General features: G+C 37.2%; 1 protein-coding gene across 1 annotated transcript in view; it reads left to right on the top strand.

Annotated features, from left to right (window-relative positions):
• Positions 1-17,919, top strand: part of Rdl (Resistant to dieldrin) — a 469,434-nt gene that overhangs the window by 423,458 nt on the left and 28,057 nt on the right. The window contains exon 7 of the mRNA XM_089099501.1: positions 13,443-13,570. Coding sequence (XP_088955627.1) covers positions 13,443-13,570 — 128 coding nt within the window. The remainder of the gene's footprint in view (positions 1-13,442; positions 13,571-17,919) is intronic.

Here is a 17,919-nt window from a genome sequence, read left to right as displayed (position 1 = left end):
GGCTGACATGCCTCATGCCTTCTCAACAGAACGTAATTTGCACTTAACTGAAAAAAAAAACAAATTACCGGGGATGTTCAGTTTAATATACATATACTACTATTTACTCCTTAGAATTTTAATAATTTCTTATTTATTAAAGTCAAAAAATGTATTTTGTTTTAGTGATGTGCAAATTATGTTCTGGTCTTGAGTAGGCAATCTAATGAGCCCGCTTCAAAGAATATACGACCACCCTTTCCGTAAAAACCTTTTATGCCCCCGGGGCTTAACTTAAAACCATTGTCCTGAGGGCTGTGGGAGGGTTGTCATCTACAAAAACATAATTACTGGGCTTTTCTACTACGCTGAACAAAATGGTTATCTCAAAATTTTGATTGGATGTGTTTGGGGAAATGATGGGCGTGGGGTGGGGCGGTTGCCCTCCAATCACTTTAGACTATTGAAAAGAGCACTAGAACTTTCTATTTCCCTTTTGAATTTTCCACAACAACTCCTTATATTTATATAAATAATACATCGTGCCCACATCGTTCTTTTTTAGGCAGCGCTTATGCACTGCCTATGATTTAAACCCATTCAAATCCAAATCCATTTTGTATTTAAATGCTGAGGCTTGGTGGGGATATCCCATATTCTCAAAGAGGGACTATCCCACATCCATCGATGGGTATATTAAGATATTCCCAAAGAGGGAATATAAAGATAAATCCTGCCAAATTTGTATATTCTATGTTTGTTTTTTTCTTTTTTGTGGCTGTTGTATAACAGGTTGGGCTTCTAGTAATTAATAACTCTATTCACATGATAGTTCGATTTTAGATAGTAAGCTGGTTATTTGATTCCTTAAATGTTTAGCTTCGACGCTAGGAGCTTTTTCTTAGGTAAAATGTAAAAAATTCGCAAAATCCAAACTACAAATAAAAATATGTCACAAAAGGAATTTTATGTTTGGAAAACCAATGTCAGATTCATTTCTTAGTAGACCAAGATTTGGCTATTGGCCATGGTGAAAAAATTCTGTGTAGAAAAAATTAACTCTAGGATCCAAAAAACTGATGTGTCTTGACAACTTTGTGCTCATTTCATCCTGCGTGCTTTTCAGTTGTCGTAGAAACTTCGAAAAGAAATCATTCAATTGGAAATTGGAGTGGCTTGTGCCCTTTTTAATAGTCGAAAGAGATTGGAAGGCAACTAACAAGCCTTCCACGCCCACCATTTCCCGAAACACATCGAATCAAGCTTTTGAGATAGCCATTTTGTTCAGCGTAGTTGATTTCCAAATAGAAATTGTGTTTTTGAGGAAGAAACTCTCCCACAGCCTTCAGGGAAAGGGTTATAAGTTATGCCCTGGTTGCATATAAGGTTTTATAGAAGGCGTCGTCGTAAAAACTTTAAAGAAGGCTCATTCGATTGGAAATTCAAAGGACTAGTGCCCTTTTTTAATAGTCAAAAGTGATTGGAGGGCAACCAACCCCCCTCCCACGCCCCTCTTTTCCCCAACCACACCCAATCGAAATTTTGAGATAGCCATTTTATTCAACTTAGTTTTAAACTCTCGAAATTAGGTCTTTGAGGATGACAACCCCCCCCCCACACCCCTCAGTGCAAGGGTTGTAAGTTATGCCCTGGGGGCATATGGGGTTTTTATTGAAAGCGATGTTGTAGAAACTTCAAAAAGGGCTAATTCAGTTGGAAATTGAAAGGGCTAGTGTCCTGTTTAATAGTCGAAAGTGACTGAAGGTCAACTAACCCCCCCCCTCATGCCCACCATTTCCCCAAACATATCCAATCAAAATTTTGAGATATCCATTTTGTTCAACGTAGTTGAAAGTTCTGGAAATTAGGTCTTTTAGTATGATAACTTCCTCGAAGCCCTCAGTGCAAGGGTTGTAAGTTATGCCCTGGGGGCATATAAGGTTTATATAGAAAGTTGTTTTAGAAATTTCAAAAAGGGCTCATTTGATTGGAAATTTTAAGAGCTAGTGCCCTTTTTAAAAGTCGAAAGTAAGTGGAGAGTAATTAACCCGCCTCTTACGCCCACCATTTCCCCAAACACATTCAATAAAAGTTTAGAGATAGCCATTTTGTTGAACGTATTTGAAAGTTCTGGGAATTATATATTTGAGGAAGAATAGCCCCCCAGAGCCCCCAAGGCAAAGGTTGTAAGTTATGCCCTGGGAGCATATAAGGTTTCTATTGAAAGCGTTGTAATAGAAACTGCAAAAGGGCTCATTTGATTGGACATTGAAAAGACTAGTGCCTTTTTTATAGGGTTTTTACAGATAGCGTTGTCGTAAAAACTTCAAAAGGGGCTCCTTCAATTAGAAATTGAGAGGGATATTACCCTTTTTAATAGTTGAAAGTGATTGGAGGGTAACTAACCCCCCTCTCACGCCAACGATTCCCCCAAACACATCCAATAAAAAATTTCAGATGGCCATTTTGTTCTGTAAATAAGGTCTTTGAGGATGACAAATCCCCCACCCCCTATCCCTCAGGGCAAGGATTGCAAATTATACCCTGGGGGCATATAAGGTTTTTATTGAAAGCATTGTCGTGGAAACTTCAAAAGGGCTCATTTGATTGGAAATTGAAAGGGCTAGTGCCTTTGTGAATAGTTGAAAGTGATTAGAGAGCAACTAACGCCCCTATCATACCAACCATTTTGCCAAAAACATCCAATCAACATTATGAGGTAGTCGTTTTATTTGACATAGTTTAAAGTTCTGGAAATCAGGTTCTTTAGCATGGCAACCTTCCTTACATCCTTGAGGGCAAGGGTTGTAATTTATGCCATGGGGACATATAAGGTGTTTATAGAAAGCTTTGACGTAGAAACTTAAAAAGGGCTCATTTGATTGGAAATCGAAAGGCCTAGTGCCCTTTTTAATAGTCGAAAGTGATTGGAAGGCTCGACATTTATATAGTAATTTATATATAGTAATTTATATATAGTAATTTATATAATAGTAATTATATATATATATATATATATATATATATATATATATATATATATATATATATATATATATATATATATATATATATATATTTCTTTCTTTCTTTTTAGAACAGGGCACTTCGTATATATGGAGTTGTCGTAGGAACTTTGAAAAGGGCTCCTTCGATTGAAAATAGAAAGGGCTGATGCCCGTTTTAACAGTCAAAAGTGATTGGAGGGCAAGTAATCCCCCTCCCACGCCCATTCTCCAATTTGCCCATTATGTTTAAAAACTAAATATTGCCTTAAGATCAAATCAAAATGCACTGTGTTAATGCTAATTCCCAATAAGGTAACTCAGCAATATCCCAAGAACGACTAAGGGTATCATGTTCAAACTTTCGGGGTTACTATTGCTCTTAAAATTTAACCAAATCAAAATTGCTTAAGTGTATCGAAGCTATCAAAGATAGTAAACACATTTTTTTGCGAATGGTATCAAGTTTTCCATTTCAGGTCAACTAGAGGAGGTATGAAACTAAATCAAACACAAATATTTGTGTCCAGATTTTTAGAAGGGTACATGCTGTTAAAAATTGCTGAAAATTTTTCTCCAGCATACACATAGCAGGCCAAACTATAAAATCTTAAAAAAACTAAAATATTTAAAGATATTTTCTTTTTCCGTGAAAAGACTTTGTCAATATATAACGAACAGAAATTAATTTTAAAAAAACTTTTCCCACAAAATAAGTTTTTCAAAGAAAAGTAAAGAACTCCATTAAACCAAAAATGAGCAAAAATGAACCCCAAAACGAACAGAAATTACAATAAATAACCAAGTCAAACTCAAAGCAAGCAGAAATTAACATGAGTTGGGCTCAAAACCCCTGTGCCTTCCCAAGCCCAGAACATAATTTACACTTTACTGAACAAGATACAAATGAATGTGCATTGTCAGTCTAATATACATATACTGATATTTAGTAATCAAAATGCTAATATTATTTGATTTATTAAAGGTATAAAAGTAAAAACATTTAAATTTTTTCTGTAAAGTGCAAATTATGTTCTGGCCTTGGGAAGGCACAAGGGTTTTGAGCCCAACTCATGTTAATTTCTGCTCGTTTTAGTTTGACTCGGTTATTTATTGCAATTTCTGTTCGTTTTGGGTTTCATTTTTGCTCATTTTTGGTCTAATGGAGCTCTTTACTTTTCTTTGAAAAAATGATTTTGTGGAAGAAGTTTTATTCATTAATTGGAATCAAAAGGGAATCAAATTTAGCTTTTTTGCTATTTTAATTCAACATTCAAAATATATCCAGAGTAGAGATGAGCCGTAAGTCAATTGGCTGCCAGCTCAATTAATAGGCGGTAGGACTTGTTAACATGTTCCTAAAGTAATACCTGTTTGTTGATAAAGTTTGTATTTGAACATATTACCCAGAAAGTTTACTCAGAAGCTAGAAACTCAGTTAACCCAGAAAGTCTTAGAAGCTCATAGCTTGCTTTACAAAATGCTCCATATCAGAAATAAAGCCTGGGATATGTATCTGCCAGCTCAATAAGTAAATAAAGCACTTGGTAGCATGTTCTTAAGGAATACTTATTGGTTGAGTTTTGTGAAGGTATTACTCAGACAGTTTACTCAGATAAACCCAGGAACTAGTAGAAGCACAGAGATTTCAGATTCAGATACTTATTACTTCACTAAAGAGGATAGAGCGCAACTGCATTATATAAAAAACTCAAGACCCACATTAAAGACAAAAGTCCTCCTGTTGGTGGCTCTATCTTCTAACCATCTTTTAACATAAAAAGATATTCAATAACTAAAAACACAAAAACTAATTAGTTTTAGTATGTACTACAATTTATTCAAAATCCTTAGAAAAAAAAATCTGTGATCCAGTTCGTCGCCAGCTCGTTAAATAGACGCCTGCGCTTGGCAGCATGTTCTCAAAGTAAAACATGTCCCTTTAGCTTGTCTCAGAACATATTGCACAGAAAGTATACTCAGAAACACCCACAGTTTGTTTTGCAGTTTGTTCAAAATCCATAGAAGTAAAACCTGTGACAAATTGTTGTCAGCTCCCAAGGAAAATAGACTCCAATAGATTACTAGATAGCAGCGCCGTTAAAGACAAATTGACGGCAGCGCTTGGTAACATGTTCTCAAAGTGAAACCTGCTATTATTGTTTTTCTGTGAAAATATCACTAAGTGAGTCTACTCAGACGAACCCAGGGACTCAGGAACCCCGGAAGGCTAAGTGGTTAGCACGCTGGAGTTGCAATCCCATGTCCGTAAGTGCAGGGGTTCGAGTCCTGGTGTTGCTGACTATTTGGTTCGGAACCAAGGTCAGCGGTGTGACTCAGTAAGCTCGTCAGAGCAGACAAAGCTTCAAATGAATACCTGGAGAAATATGGGAAAAAGAGAAATGTCGGATGATTTTCTCCAAACCGCGCACTGTAATCCCGGTCGAAGGCAGAGGATCAGGAGATAGGTACTTGTGCTACGCAGACCATTGATCAGCATGCGAAAAAGTATTTTTTTATAAGCTTTTTAAGAAATAAAAACTGGTTGGCTGTATCTCAACTGATTCAACGGATGGCATGGCTTGGTAACGTGTTCTAAAGGTTGCGTTCCAATGTAATTTGTCAGAAAGACCACTCAGAGAGACAACTAAAAGACAATCAATACATTCTTAAGAGTGAAACGAGTAGAAAAAAACAAAAGGATTTTTTAAAGGGTTAAAGAAGTGTTTACACAATTCAAGTGTTTACTCTCCACACTCATCTTTTCATTCAGTTGGAAAAAGCTCTGAGCTTCAGAAGCTTTAAATAACAGTCCGAAAAACAGATCCAGCTTTAAAAGCAGTAATTTTTTTTTTACATAAAATTATCATTTTATAATATTTATATAATTACATATATTATTTTTTCAAGTCTGTATATAATGTAAAAGAACTGCCTGTAAGTTTTAAAGCTTATTTTATACAAATAGTTGGATTGGACTAACTTCGAGAAGTCACTGTAAACAATCCACTTAAGGGGAAAGTAGCAGATTCTAATATATTCATTAAAACCCCCAACAATACGACATTAATAAATAATATTAATATTTATGTACCCTCTTCGCTGAATTACATTACGCAAGTATATATTATGGACGGGTGGGGAGCTGTAGTTAAAATGTAAATATAGGCAAACTATATGGAAGTCTACCTGAATTAAATGGTTTGACCCCAGAGCTTTTTATCCCCACGAATAGTTACACCCGTGGAAAAGACCTCCGCAGAAAATACTCCCCCCCCCAAAAAAAAAAAATCCGTATATTTACCAATATTAAATAGTATGTGTGAACAAAGGGCAAATTCCGTAACCTAAAGCCCTTTCCACAGGGAATACAGGGGATCATATGATTTTGATGTTTTAAAAAAACTTGTTTTATTTAATTTCTCACTGTTTTTCAAATCATTCTAGGAATTCCCTTTCCTTGCCTTCCCTCCTGTAAAATTTCCCCCGGAAAGCTCCCCTGATGGCTTTTCTCCCGACGAAAAGTTACACCCGTGGTAAACACCCTCTCAGAAAATACCCCCCCCCCCAAAAAAAAAAATCCGTATATTTACCAATACCAAATACTATATGTGAACAATGGGTAAATTGGGTAACCTAAGGCCCTTTCTTCAGGGAATATAGGGGGTGATATGATGACCAGGCTTAGTAGTAGTAGGGCCATAATACATTCTATGACAGCTCTATCCCTTCTCCTATGACAGCCCTCTGACGTCACAATACCCCTATCCCTTTTCCTGTGACAGCCATCTGACGTTATGACATATCCTCACTGATTTCTGTGACAGCCTTGGCAAAACTCCCACCCCTGGCGAAATTTCCATGACAGCCCTATCCCTTTTCCTATTACAGCCCTCTGACGTCGTGTGACACACCCCTTTGTTTTTTTGTGACAGCCCTGGCAAGATTCAAAGCGCGTGCCCTATTTCTAGGTGAAATTCCCAGGTGTTTCAATTACCTGGAATGTGGTCGGGAACATACTCAAGTTCATTTAACATGGGGAGCTCTTAACCCCACGCACCTGCACAACGCAATCACCATTTCTATCAAAGGGAACAAACTTGGTAAGACTCCATGACACACCCCTCTGGACTCAAATGACGTCACATAACTTACCCCGTTTCAAACGAACATATATGTAGCTTTGCGACAGGAAACCATGGGGGTCCCCACTTGTAACGTAATGACAGCTCACACCTTACGTAATTATTGTGCATCACTGTCACGTAATACTTTTTTTTCGCCCGAAACCCCCAAAGTGTTTTTTTCATTAACTTAATGCCGCATCCATCACTGCAAGATAATACCATTTTGACATTTTTCACCCAAAAGCCCCAAGACATTTTCTTTTTCTTCGTTTCATTTTTTTGCTCGAAACACCTTTCATATTTTTTTTTCTTTTTCTATGCTTCTTCACCCCGCCAAGACTCGAAAGGCCATTCCCCTCCAATGGCATTGTGCCTTAACTGGAATAACAAAGCTGTTATTCACACTTTTTTGTATCTGGAATACACTTTTTTGTATCTGGAATTTTATATTCTAAAATTAAACTATTGCATGATAGCTAAGATTCCCCATTTCTTGGAACTCGTTAGAATGATGCGCTACTCTCCCAATTTGATATACTCCAGGAGACATTTGCTGTCAAGATATTCATAACGATAAAACGAAAATGTATCGTTTCTTTACGTGGGATATTAGATTTCACACTATCGTGAAATAATACCTCCCTCCCCCCCCTCTAGCATGCAATACCGGAGGGAAAAGGTTGTTTTTAGATGCTATTTAAGATCCCCCACAATGACATTACATGAATCTCCCCCCACCCCCCAGCCCTGACAACACATCATCTCCACCAAGACATTTTCAAAAATTTCCCATTAAAATTATGTCTTTAAATCCCGTGATTCAAGTTTTTTTGCAACCCAAATCAATCAGGATGCCCCACAAAATACTCCAAACCGCCATGGCATTTCATTCATGTGACGCAAGCACCCCCACTTCCCCCCACCCAACCCCCTGGGTGACCTGATATTAGTGATACATTTGAACTATATTAAGAGATTTCTTTGAAGGGCTTTTAAAGAAAAGCACCGTTTCATTGAGTATTGTTAGATTTCACTCCCCCTCTAGCCGAAAATTCATTTAACACCTCCCACCTTATCTTTAAGCTCTAGAGAATACTAGTCAATAAATGACAAATGACAATAAATAAAATGACAATGCATACCACCTTGGTAAATTATGGATGATATTAAACACCCCCACGAAATCCCTACATCTCCCCCGAGACATCTTACAGGCATTTTCTAATAAAAGTTATGCTTTTAAATCCCTTGATTCAAGTTTCTGCAACCCTAGCCTATCATGATGCCCCACCAGAAACTCCACACCGCCATGGCATCAACCCGTCTATGACCATATGGCACCAGACCCCACCCCCTGGGCGAGCAGATATTAGTGGTATATTTAAACCATATTAAGAGGTATTATTGAAAGACTTTTAACAAAAATATCCATTTATTCGAGTGGGATGTTAGATTTCACAATATCCTAACAATAGGTTCTACTCTCCACCTAGCAATCATTTTCAGGGGGTGCCTTGATAATAGATGCAATTTTTAGACATTATTGTAACTTATAAAAGGATAAAATATAAACAATACCATGAGTAATCTAAGGAAAGATGAGGGGAGAGGACTTCAGGGTAGGGGTGCATCTGTGAGGGGAATCTATTTGTTCCGTCACCAGCTCAACATTGCCCTTTTTCACTGTTTTATTTATAATTTTTTTCCGTTGCGCAAAGCAGTAATTTTCAAGTGTATGTTTATTGTTATTCTGCCTCCCTCCACTAGGGTACCGGCCTGCTCGTTGACCACCTCCAAGGGAGGGTCCAGTCCACCAAGCGATTTGTCTCAGTCCTTACGCAACCCAGGGCACATCTTTTCAGCAAAAATATCAAAACACGCAAAGGCGCGAAAATTCTATTTCGAGAAATTCTTGCTCCCACTCATCCCGCACACTACGGGGGAGTTTGCTCAGTGTCTACTCATTCTGGGGGACGGAATCTGGACTTCGGCTAGGCGATAAAGGAGGTTAAGAAAATGGTCTTGCTCGAGATAATTTAAAGGTAGTAATAATAGGGAAATTATAATAGAATTTCTACGGCAACCCTCTAACGTCACAGCATCCCTGTTCCTAGCCCTCAGCTAGCAAGATTCTCACCCCCTGGCACCCCACCCGGGATTCTAGAGGTTATAATATTTCCTCTATATTGGCATGATTCCTGACTGATACCTATACTATAGATTCCTATACTGATAATGTGAAATCTAACATCCCACTCGAAGAAATGGATATTTTTGTTAAAAGTCTTTCAATAATACCTCTCAATATGGTTTAGATATACCACTAATATCAGCTCCCCCGGTGGTGGGCTTTGTTGCCATATGGTGATGGACGGGGGTGATGCCTTGGCGGTGTGGAGTGTTTTGTGGGGCATCATGATAGGCTAGGGTTGCGAAAACTTGAATCACAGGATTTAAAAGCATAATTTTTCTTAGCAAATGCCTGAAAGATGTCTTGGGGAAGACGTACCGATGTCATAGGGGTGTTTAATATCATCCATAATATACAAAGGTGGTATGCATTGTCATTGACTAGTATACTCTAGAGCTTAAAGATAAGAAGGTAGGTCTTAAGTGAATTTTTCGCTTGAGGGGGAGTGAAATCTAACAATACTCAATGAAACGGTGCATTTCTTTAAAAGCCCTTCAAAGAAATCTCTTAATATGGTTTAAATGTATCATTAATATCAGGTCACCCAGGGGGTTGGTTGGGGAGGGGGTGCTAGTGTCACATGAGTGAAAAGCCATGGCGGTGTGGAGTATTTTGTGGGGCATCATGATTGGTTTGGGTTGAAAATAAAACTTGAATCACGGGATTTAAAGGCATGATTTTTAATATGAAATGCATGAAAACATCTGGTGGAGATGACATGTTGTCAAGGTTGAGGAGGGGGAGTCATGTAATCTCATTGGAGGGGGGGGTGAACTACAGCTTAAAAGTTAGGGTGGAGACATTAAGAAATTTTTCCAATGGAAGACGTGAAAATCTAACAGGTACTCAAGAAAACAGATATTTTCCTTAGCAGCTCTCAATATGTTTTAAATTGCATTTAAAAACAACGTTAGTCCTCCTGTATTGCATGCGAGAGCGAGAGGGGGCGCTGGCGTATTGTCACGATAGTGTGAAATCTAAAAACCCACGTAAAGAAACGATACATTTTCGCTGTATCGTTATTATTATCTTGAAAGCAAAAGCCACCTGGAGTGTATCCAATTGGGTGAATAACGCATCTTTCTAATGCGTGCAAAAAAATGGGGAATATTAGCTGTCATGCAATAGGTTAATTTTAGAATATGGTTCAAGATACAAAATAATGTGAATAACAGTTTAGTCATTCCAGTTAAGGCACAATACCATTGAAGGGGAATGACCTTTCAAGTCCTAGCTGGGTCAAAAACTATAGCAAAGGAAAAAAAATATGAAAGGTGTTTCGAGCGAAATATGAAACGCCGAAAAAGAAAATGTTTTGGGGGCTTTTGGGCGAAAAATGTCAAAATGGTATTATCTGGCAGTGATGGATGCGCCGTCCATGTGTAAGATGCGCTGATCTTACATAAAGTGCGTGCCACTTGTAAGTTAATGAAAAAAACACTTTGGGGGTTTCGGACGAAAAAAAAAATATTACGTGACAGTGACGGACAATAATTACGTAAGGTGTGAGCTGTCATTACGTTACAAGTGGGAAATCCCCCATGGGTTCCAGTCTCAAAGTACATATATGTCTGTTTGAAACGGGGTAAGTCGTATAACGTCATTTGAGTCCAGAGGGGTGTGTCATGTAGTGTTTGCCAAGTGTGTTCCATTTAATAGAACTGCTGACCGCGGTGTGCAGGTTTGTGGGGTTAAGAGCTTACCCTGTTAAATGAACTTGTGTATTATCCCGACCACATTCCAGGTAACTGAAACACCTGGGAATTTCTTCTAGAAATAGGGCACACGCTCGGAATCTTGCCAGGGCTGTCACAGAAAAACAAAGGGATGGGTCACATGACGTCAGAGGGCTGTCACAGGAAAAGGGATAGGGCTGTCATGGGAATTTTGCTTGGGGCTGTGGGAGATTAATTCATCCTCATAGACATAGTTGTTAGATCTTTTGACTATGCTGAACAAAATGGCTATCTCAAAATTTTGATCAGGTAACTTTGAAAAAATGACCGTGGGAGGGGCCCTAATTGCCCTCCAATTTTTTGGTCAGTTAAAAGGGCACTAGTACTTTTAATTTCCGTTCGAATGAGCCCTCTCGTGATATCTTAGGACTACTGGGTCGATACGATTTCCCCTGGGAAGAAAAAAAACCTAAACATCCGGGATCTTTCTTCTGGCAAAAACTACAAAATTTCACATGTTTGCAGATATGAGCTTGAAACCTCTAAAGTAGGGCTCTCTGATTCGCCGAATCTGATGGTGTGATTTTTACCTTCTATGACTTTTAGGGGGTGTTTTCCTCTTTTTTCAAAAATAAGGCAAACATTTTCAGGCTCTTAACTTTTGATGGGTAAGATTAAACTTGATGAAACTTATATATTTGAAATCAGCATTAAAATATGATTCTATTGGTCAAAATTTCGTTTTTGGATTTTCGGTTACTATTGAGCCGGGTCGCTCCTTACTTACAGTTCTTTACCACGAACTGTTTGATTTATAATAGTGGTTTTACTTCGTTATTCAATCAAATGGATTGTACCTCCTAGATTTTGGGAATAATCTTTTTTAATTGAAAAATCGAAAAAAATCCCCCTCATAGATTTTTAAATATATACTCGTATTTCCCTTCCCCTAAAAGTTTCCTAACTAGTAAACCTGAGTACATATTGTGAATCAACCAACAATTAAAAAGAATATAAATAAATAAAAGAAGCCTCAACGAGACAAGAAAGGGTGTTGATTTGCCTTCACCTTTGCGGCCATTTCAATACGCACTTTCTCGAGGCTTTAATCAGGCATGTTATCCCATCCACAGATCTAACTGCTGACCAGAAAAATCTGGATAAAACTAAGTTCTTGAAATGTTAGAATGGCTCCTAAAGCGGATTCTGTTATTATCTCACCAATTCTTTCGCCTTAGGGCACGGTTTCTAAGCTGCTCTTTTGAATGTTACTAAGTGACATAATCGCCATCTAGAATAAGTGGTTCCCAGACTAATCGTTTCTTTCTTTGTGATATCTTAGCATAATCAAAGAGTTTCACCCGATCCACCCAAAGTCACCCGATCAAAATTTTGAGATAGCCATTTTGTTCAGCATGGTCGAAAATATGGATGACTTAATCCCCCGAAGTTCCCGGGGGGAGGGTTGAAAGTTATGAACTTTACCCAATGGGAATTATACAGACGTTTTCAGGGGGAATTTTTCTGGTAGGTGGGGGGGGGGGCGGGGGTTATATGGGAGGATATTTCCATGAAGGAAGTTTTCATGGGGGAAGGGACATTGCTTTGAAGGGGGTGCCGGATTTCCCATCATTATTAAAGAAAAAGATCAAAAATTAAATAGAAAAAAACAGGTTTTTCAACTGAAAGTAAGGAGCAACATCAAAACTTAAAACGAAGAGAAAATATTACGTATATGATTGGCTTCACCCCCTAGTCAATGCCTAGCTCTTTAAGCCAAAGATTTTTAGTACTTTCTTAAGAGCTATTTATTCTAATTAACGGCCTTTGTGATTAAGGAGTCATTTTTAAAGAATTGGAACAAAATTCGAACTTTAGCTTAAAGAGCAAGGTATTGACTGGGGGGAGAACCCCCTAATATACGTATTAAAAATGTATGAATATAGAAGTTACGTGTATTTATTACTAATAAAAAGGTTCGTAAATAAAAATAAACAAGTTTCGAGAAAGCCATTTAACCAAATAAAAGTAAAATTAATATGTAAATTTTGCTTTAAGTATTCATGTACGGTGAGCCAAAATCAAAACCTGCATTAATTCAAAAATGTTCAAAAATTAAACAAAAAAAAACAAGTATTTTTTTTACTGAAAGTAAGGAACGACGTTAAAACTTAAAACGAACAGAACTTATTCCGTATATTACAGGAGCTGTCCCCTCATCACCGCCGCGCTCTTTACTCAAAATTTTGACTTTCACAAAACTATTTTTTTTTTAAAAATAAAAAGCTTTAGCATAAAAAGCGAGGCGTTGAGGAGGGGAGAGCCCCTTTCATATACGGAATAATTTCTGTTCGTTTTATGTTTTAATGTCGCTCCTTACTTTCAGTTAAAAAACTTGTTTTTTTTATTTAATAACTTTAAAGTCTTTTAAAAATGACTGTGTAATAAGTTTTTCCTGTTTCAGAATATGCTGCTGTGGGGTATTTAGCAAAGAGAATCCAAATGAGACGAAGTCGTTTTATGGCAATGCAAAAAGCTTTTGAGCAGAGGCGAAGAGAGGCTGCTGAGGTTGCCGATAGGGCAAAACAAACTGTAAGTACTGATCAAAATTCAAACTCTTAGGGATGAAGATCTTTGCTTTTAAAAAAAATACTGTTTCAACGATGTCTTTCAGCCCTATTATCCTTCATTCTCTTATCCTTCATAGTAAATTATCTGGAGCTCCACTTCTATTTGTGGTAATTCCTGCTATTTTTCTGCTTGACCTGAATATTCCTTTAATTTCTGTTCGTCTGATATTCTATTTATTAGTTTATAGTAATTTCTGTTTTTTCAAGTTTGACTTATTATTTGACTTCATTATGGCTGGTTTTAAGATCAATTTGGCTTTTTTCTTTTCACGTAAAATTTTTTTCTTGAAAAACTATTTTTTAAGTTAAAGTTTTTTTTCGAATTTCGATTAACATTGTCTCATGATAAGTTAATTGTAGGAACATTTGCCTTTTTTTCAGTGTTTCTAGTTAAGAAGTAAAGTGCTGAATTGCGATTAAATTCTAGGTAAAATTTAATATTTTGTCAAAAAATGAAAGCCGTTGTTTTTTTGTAATAATTTCGAATGAAGGCTTTACTTTAAAATTAAGAATGGATTGGGAGGGATTATTAAATCATACGAACTGAATGTGTGCGTTATTCTGGTCATCTGTGGGCTGGAGCTATCCTGAGTTTCTGCACACTGTTATGTTTTTTTTTTTACTTCTTTTCGAGAGGAGTTGTCATAGAAATTGTGAAGGTGGCTCATTCGATTGGAAATTCAAATTTCCAGTGCTCCTGCTAGAGTCAGAAGTGATTTTTGGGCAACCAGCTCTCCTCCCACGATCCTTATTGCTGCCCTCCCCCCAAAGAAATCGGATCAAAATTCTGAGATAGTCGTATTGTTTAAATAGTTGAAAGGTCGAATAACTATCCATCCGGGGATGACTTGCCCTACTAAAGCCCTTGGGACAAGGGCTCCAAGTTTTACAAGTGAACAATCATTTACGCATGGGTTTTGTTATTCGGAAATGGAGGGATGTTTGATTCTGGGTCTCGAAAAAGGCTAAGGGTTTTAAAGCGAAACATTAATGGAATGTTGAGGAAGAGATTTGAGTTAAATTTAGACACAATATGCATGCTACTACTACTACTACTGCTGATACTGCTACTTAGACTACAACCACTAAGACTACTACTACTATTAGGACTAATACCACTATGACTACTACTACTACCACTACTGATGCTACGACTACTACTGCTACTACAACTAACAACTCACAGCAGCACCAAACTGTCTAAGGCCAACGAAGCCACTCACGCTCCTCCTCCATCCCAATCTATTCAAAGCCTCCCGCTTTACCTCCTCCTAAGATGTTCCCATTTCCCCTAAATCTCTTCTTCCGACATCCTCCCACCCCATATGGGGACAACCTGGTTTTCGTTTCGCCCTAGCCGGTTGGCTGACAAGAATGATCTTTGGTATTCTGTTATCCTATATCCCTAGAGCATGTCCTAGCCATCTCAACCTTTTTCTCATTATAGCCCTAGAAAGTGGGATTGAACCACATTTCGTGTATAACTCACTGTTTGAGATACGGTCAGTCAGTCGGACAATCAAAACAATCCATAGACAATTTCTCTGGGAAACAACTAGCAAATCTTCCCCTGTTGTTCAAAGTGCCCACGCTTCAAAGCCATGATTAACCATTGTCATCACTGTAGCTTCTAATATTCAAATTTTGGTTTGCAGACTTATCTTCCTATTCTTATAAACTTTTTTTAATTGTGAAAAAACGCCCTGGGCCTTAGCTATTCTAATTTTGACATCGTCACTGCACCCATCGTTTTTACTACTAACTAAATAAAAAAAAAAACAAGTTTTTTTTTCAATTGAAAGTAAGGAGCAACATTTAAACTTAAAACGAACAGAAATTATTAAGTACTATATAAAGGGGGTTGCCCCCTCCTCAACACCTCGCTCATCGTTTCTTAAACAATGCCAGGAAATCTGGCCCAATCTCGAAGCAGAAACCCTCTCTCCACGGAAATATCCTCTAGACAATTCAATCCCGGTGAAAACTTACCCCGGACAATTACTCTCAACCACTCTCTGCGTAAAATTGAGACAGAAAAGAGAAAGGATGACATATAAAAAGAATTTTGTATAAGAATTCTGGCAAATTCCCCCAGTGTATAACTTCCCCTGACAATTCCACTCCCTGGGAACTTCCCTCCCCATGGGAAATATTCCCCCGTGGAAAAACCCCCAGCAGAAAATTTGTCCCCCCAACCGAAAATGTATCCAATAGCAAATAGCAAATAGCAAAAAAACAAATAAACACGCATCCGTGATCTTTCTTTTGGCAAAAAATACAAAATTCCACATTTTTGCGTATAGGAGCTTGAAACCTATACTATAGGGTTCTCTGATACACTGAATCTGATGGTTCATTGAGATCACTTGAGCTTTAGGGGTTGTTTCCCCCTTTTTTGAAAATGGCGAAAATTTTCTCAGGCTCGTAACCTTTGATGGGTAGATTAAACTTAATGAAATTTATAAATTTGAAATAAGTATAAAAGTCGATTCTTCTGATATATCTATTGGTATTCCGTTTTTTAGAGTTTCAGTTCCTATTGAGCGGGGTCACTCCTTACTTATAGTTCGTTACCACGAACTGTTTGATACTACCTAAGTACGTAAAGCTGCCCACCTGATCTACTATTTTGACTACTATTACTACGACAACTACTATGATTACTGTTACTACGATCAATCCTACTACGACTACGAGTGTTATTTCTAAGACTACTACTATGATGACTACTACTAGGACCACTGATATCAATAAAGAAACAAGAGGAACCAATGAAAATCTGTATCAATTAAAATGAAACAGAAATAAATATTGAAACAATTCTGCACAATACGAGTCTTTTAAAGAAAAGTAGAAATCCACATTAAACATAAGATCAACAGAATAAAATCAAAAAGTAATTAAAACGTAAAACGAACATCAATGAATGTCAATAGATAAACAAAACCCAAAACGAATAGAAACGACAATAAATAATCAAGCCAAACTTAAAAGGAGCAGAAATTACAGTAGATTGTTAAGTTATATTTTGCTTACTTTACGTTCCTTGGCGCCTTTTCTAAGGAACTTTTAAGGCCAACGAGCTCTATCAGACTGAGTAGCCCCTTGCCTATTTAAGGTCCATGGACTTTTGATAGCTTTCAGACGGGTATGATTCTTTTATTCAAGAGCTTTTAGACAGGGTGTGGTTTTAGATAGCTTTTAGACTGGGCGTGGTTCTTCAGTCCTAAGTTAGTTATATTTCTATGGCTGCTATAGGAATCACTAAACCGCATCATAGCAATGCTCTTTTGATAGCTCTTAGACAGGGCGCGGTTTCGGATACCGTATTATTTAGACAGCGAATGGTTTTTGATATCTTTTAGACAGGGTGTAGTTCTTCGGTCCTAAATTACATACAGAATTAATAATAATGGCGCCATATAGAATTAATACTAACGGCGCTCTACACCTTTTCAAAGAGAGTGAGTAGCCCCTTGCCTGTTAAAGCAGGGTCCTTTGATAGGTGTAAGGTTTTTTGGATTTTTTTTCAAATTAGTCAATTGTTTTAGACGGAATGCACTTTCGATGGGCGTAAGGTTTTTAAATTAGTTAATTGCTTTTAGGGCGGGTGTGGTTCTTCAGACTCTTGACACTGGTTTTGTTTTTAGTTATCAGTGCTTTTAAAAATATATTCTCTTAGAAAATTCATTAAATTAGTTAATTATTTTTAGGGGGATACGGTCGTCATTGTAGTTTGATTTTAGGTGCTTGTTTTACACAAAAAGTTCGATGAGAAGAAATCAAGTAATGAGGGGGTTTTGGATTTTGCGACGCCCATAGGGGTAGGCTATACGATTGGAGTTACTACAAATTCTTCTTATAAAATCAAAAATACGTTTCGTACTCCGTTTTAAACAAAAGTTCGATGAAAAGAAATCTAGTAGAAAGGGGGTTATGGATTTGACAATGCCCATAGTCGGTGCACTATTGGAGCTACTACAAAAAGTCATATATAGTTTAGGCAATGATATGACATCCCTTAGTCATCAATGACCCAACCTACAAAGGCCCCAATGCCACTCCCCCCAACTCTACCCCCCATTTTAATACTTTTTAGTTTAATTTTTTTATCTTTTTTTACTTTTATTTTTATTTTTATAGTTTTTTTAACATAGAAATTTTTTTAAACTTTTTTTACATGTCTTAAAATGACATGAAATACTTAAAACAAAAAAATACATTTAGTATTTTTGAAATAAAATACAATAATGATATAGATATGTTAGTCGTGATTTTTACTATTAGAAGAATAATGCTTGTAGTAACACT

This window comes from Artemia sp. Qi Xiang Cuo, chromosome 2 (genome assembly GCF_049724085.1).
Source record: "Artemia sp. Qi Xiang Cuo chromosome 2, ASM4972408v1, whole genome shotgun sequence".
NCBI lineage: Eukaryota > Metazoa > Arthropoda > Branchiopoda > Anostraca > Artemiidae > Artemia > Artemia sp. Qi Xiang Cuo.
The sequence above is the reverse complement of the archived record's forward strand: the minus strand, read 5'-3'. Positions and strand labels throughout refer to the sequence as shown.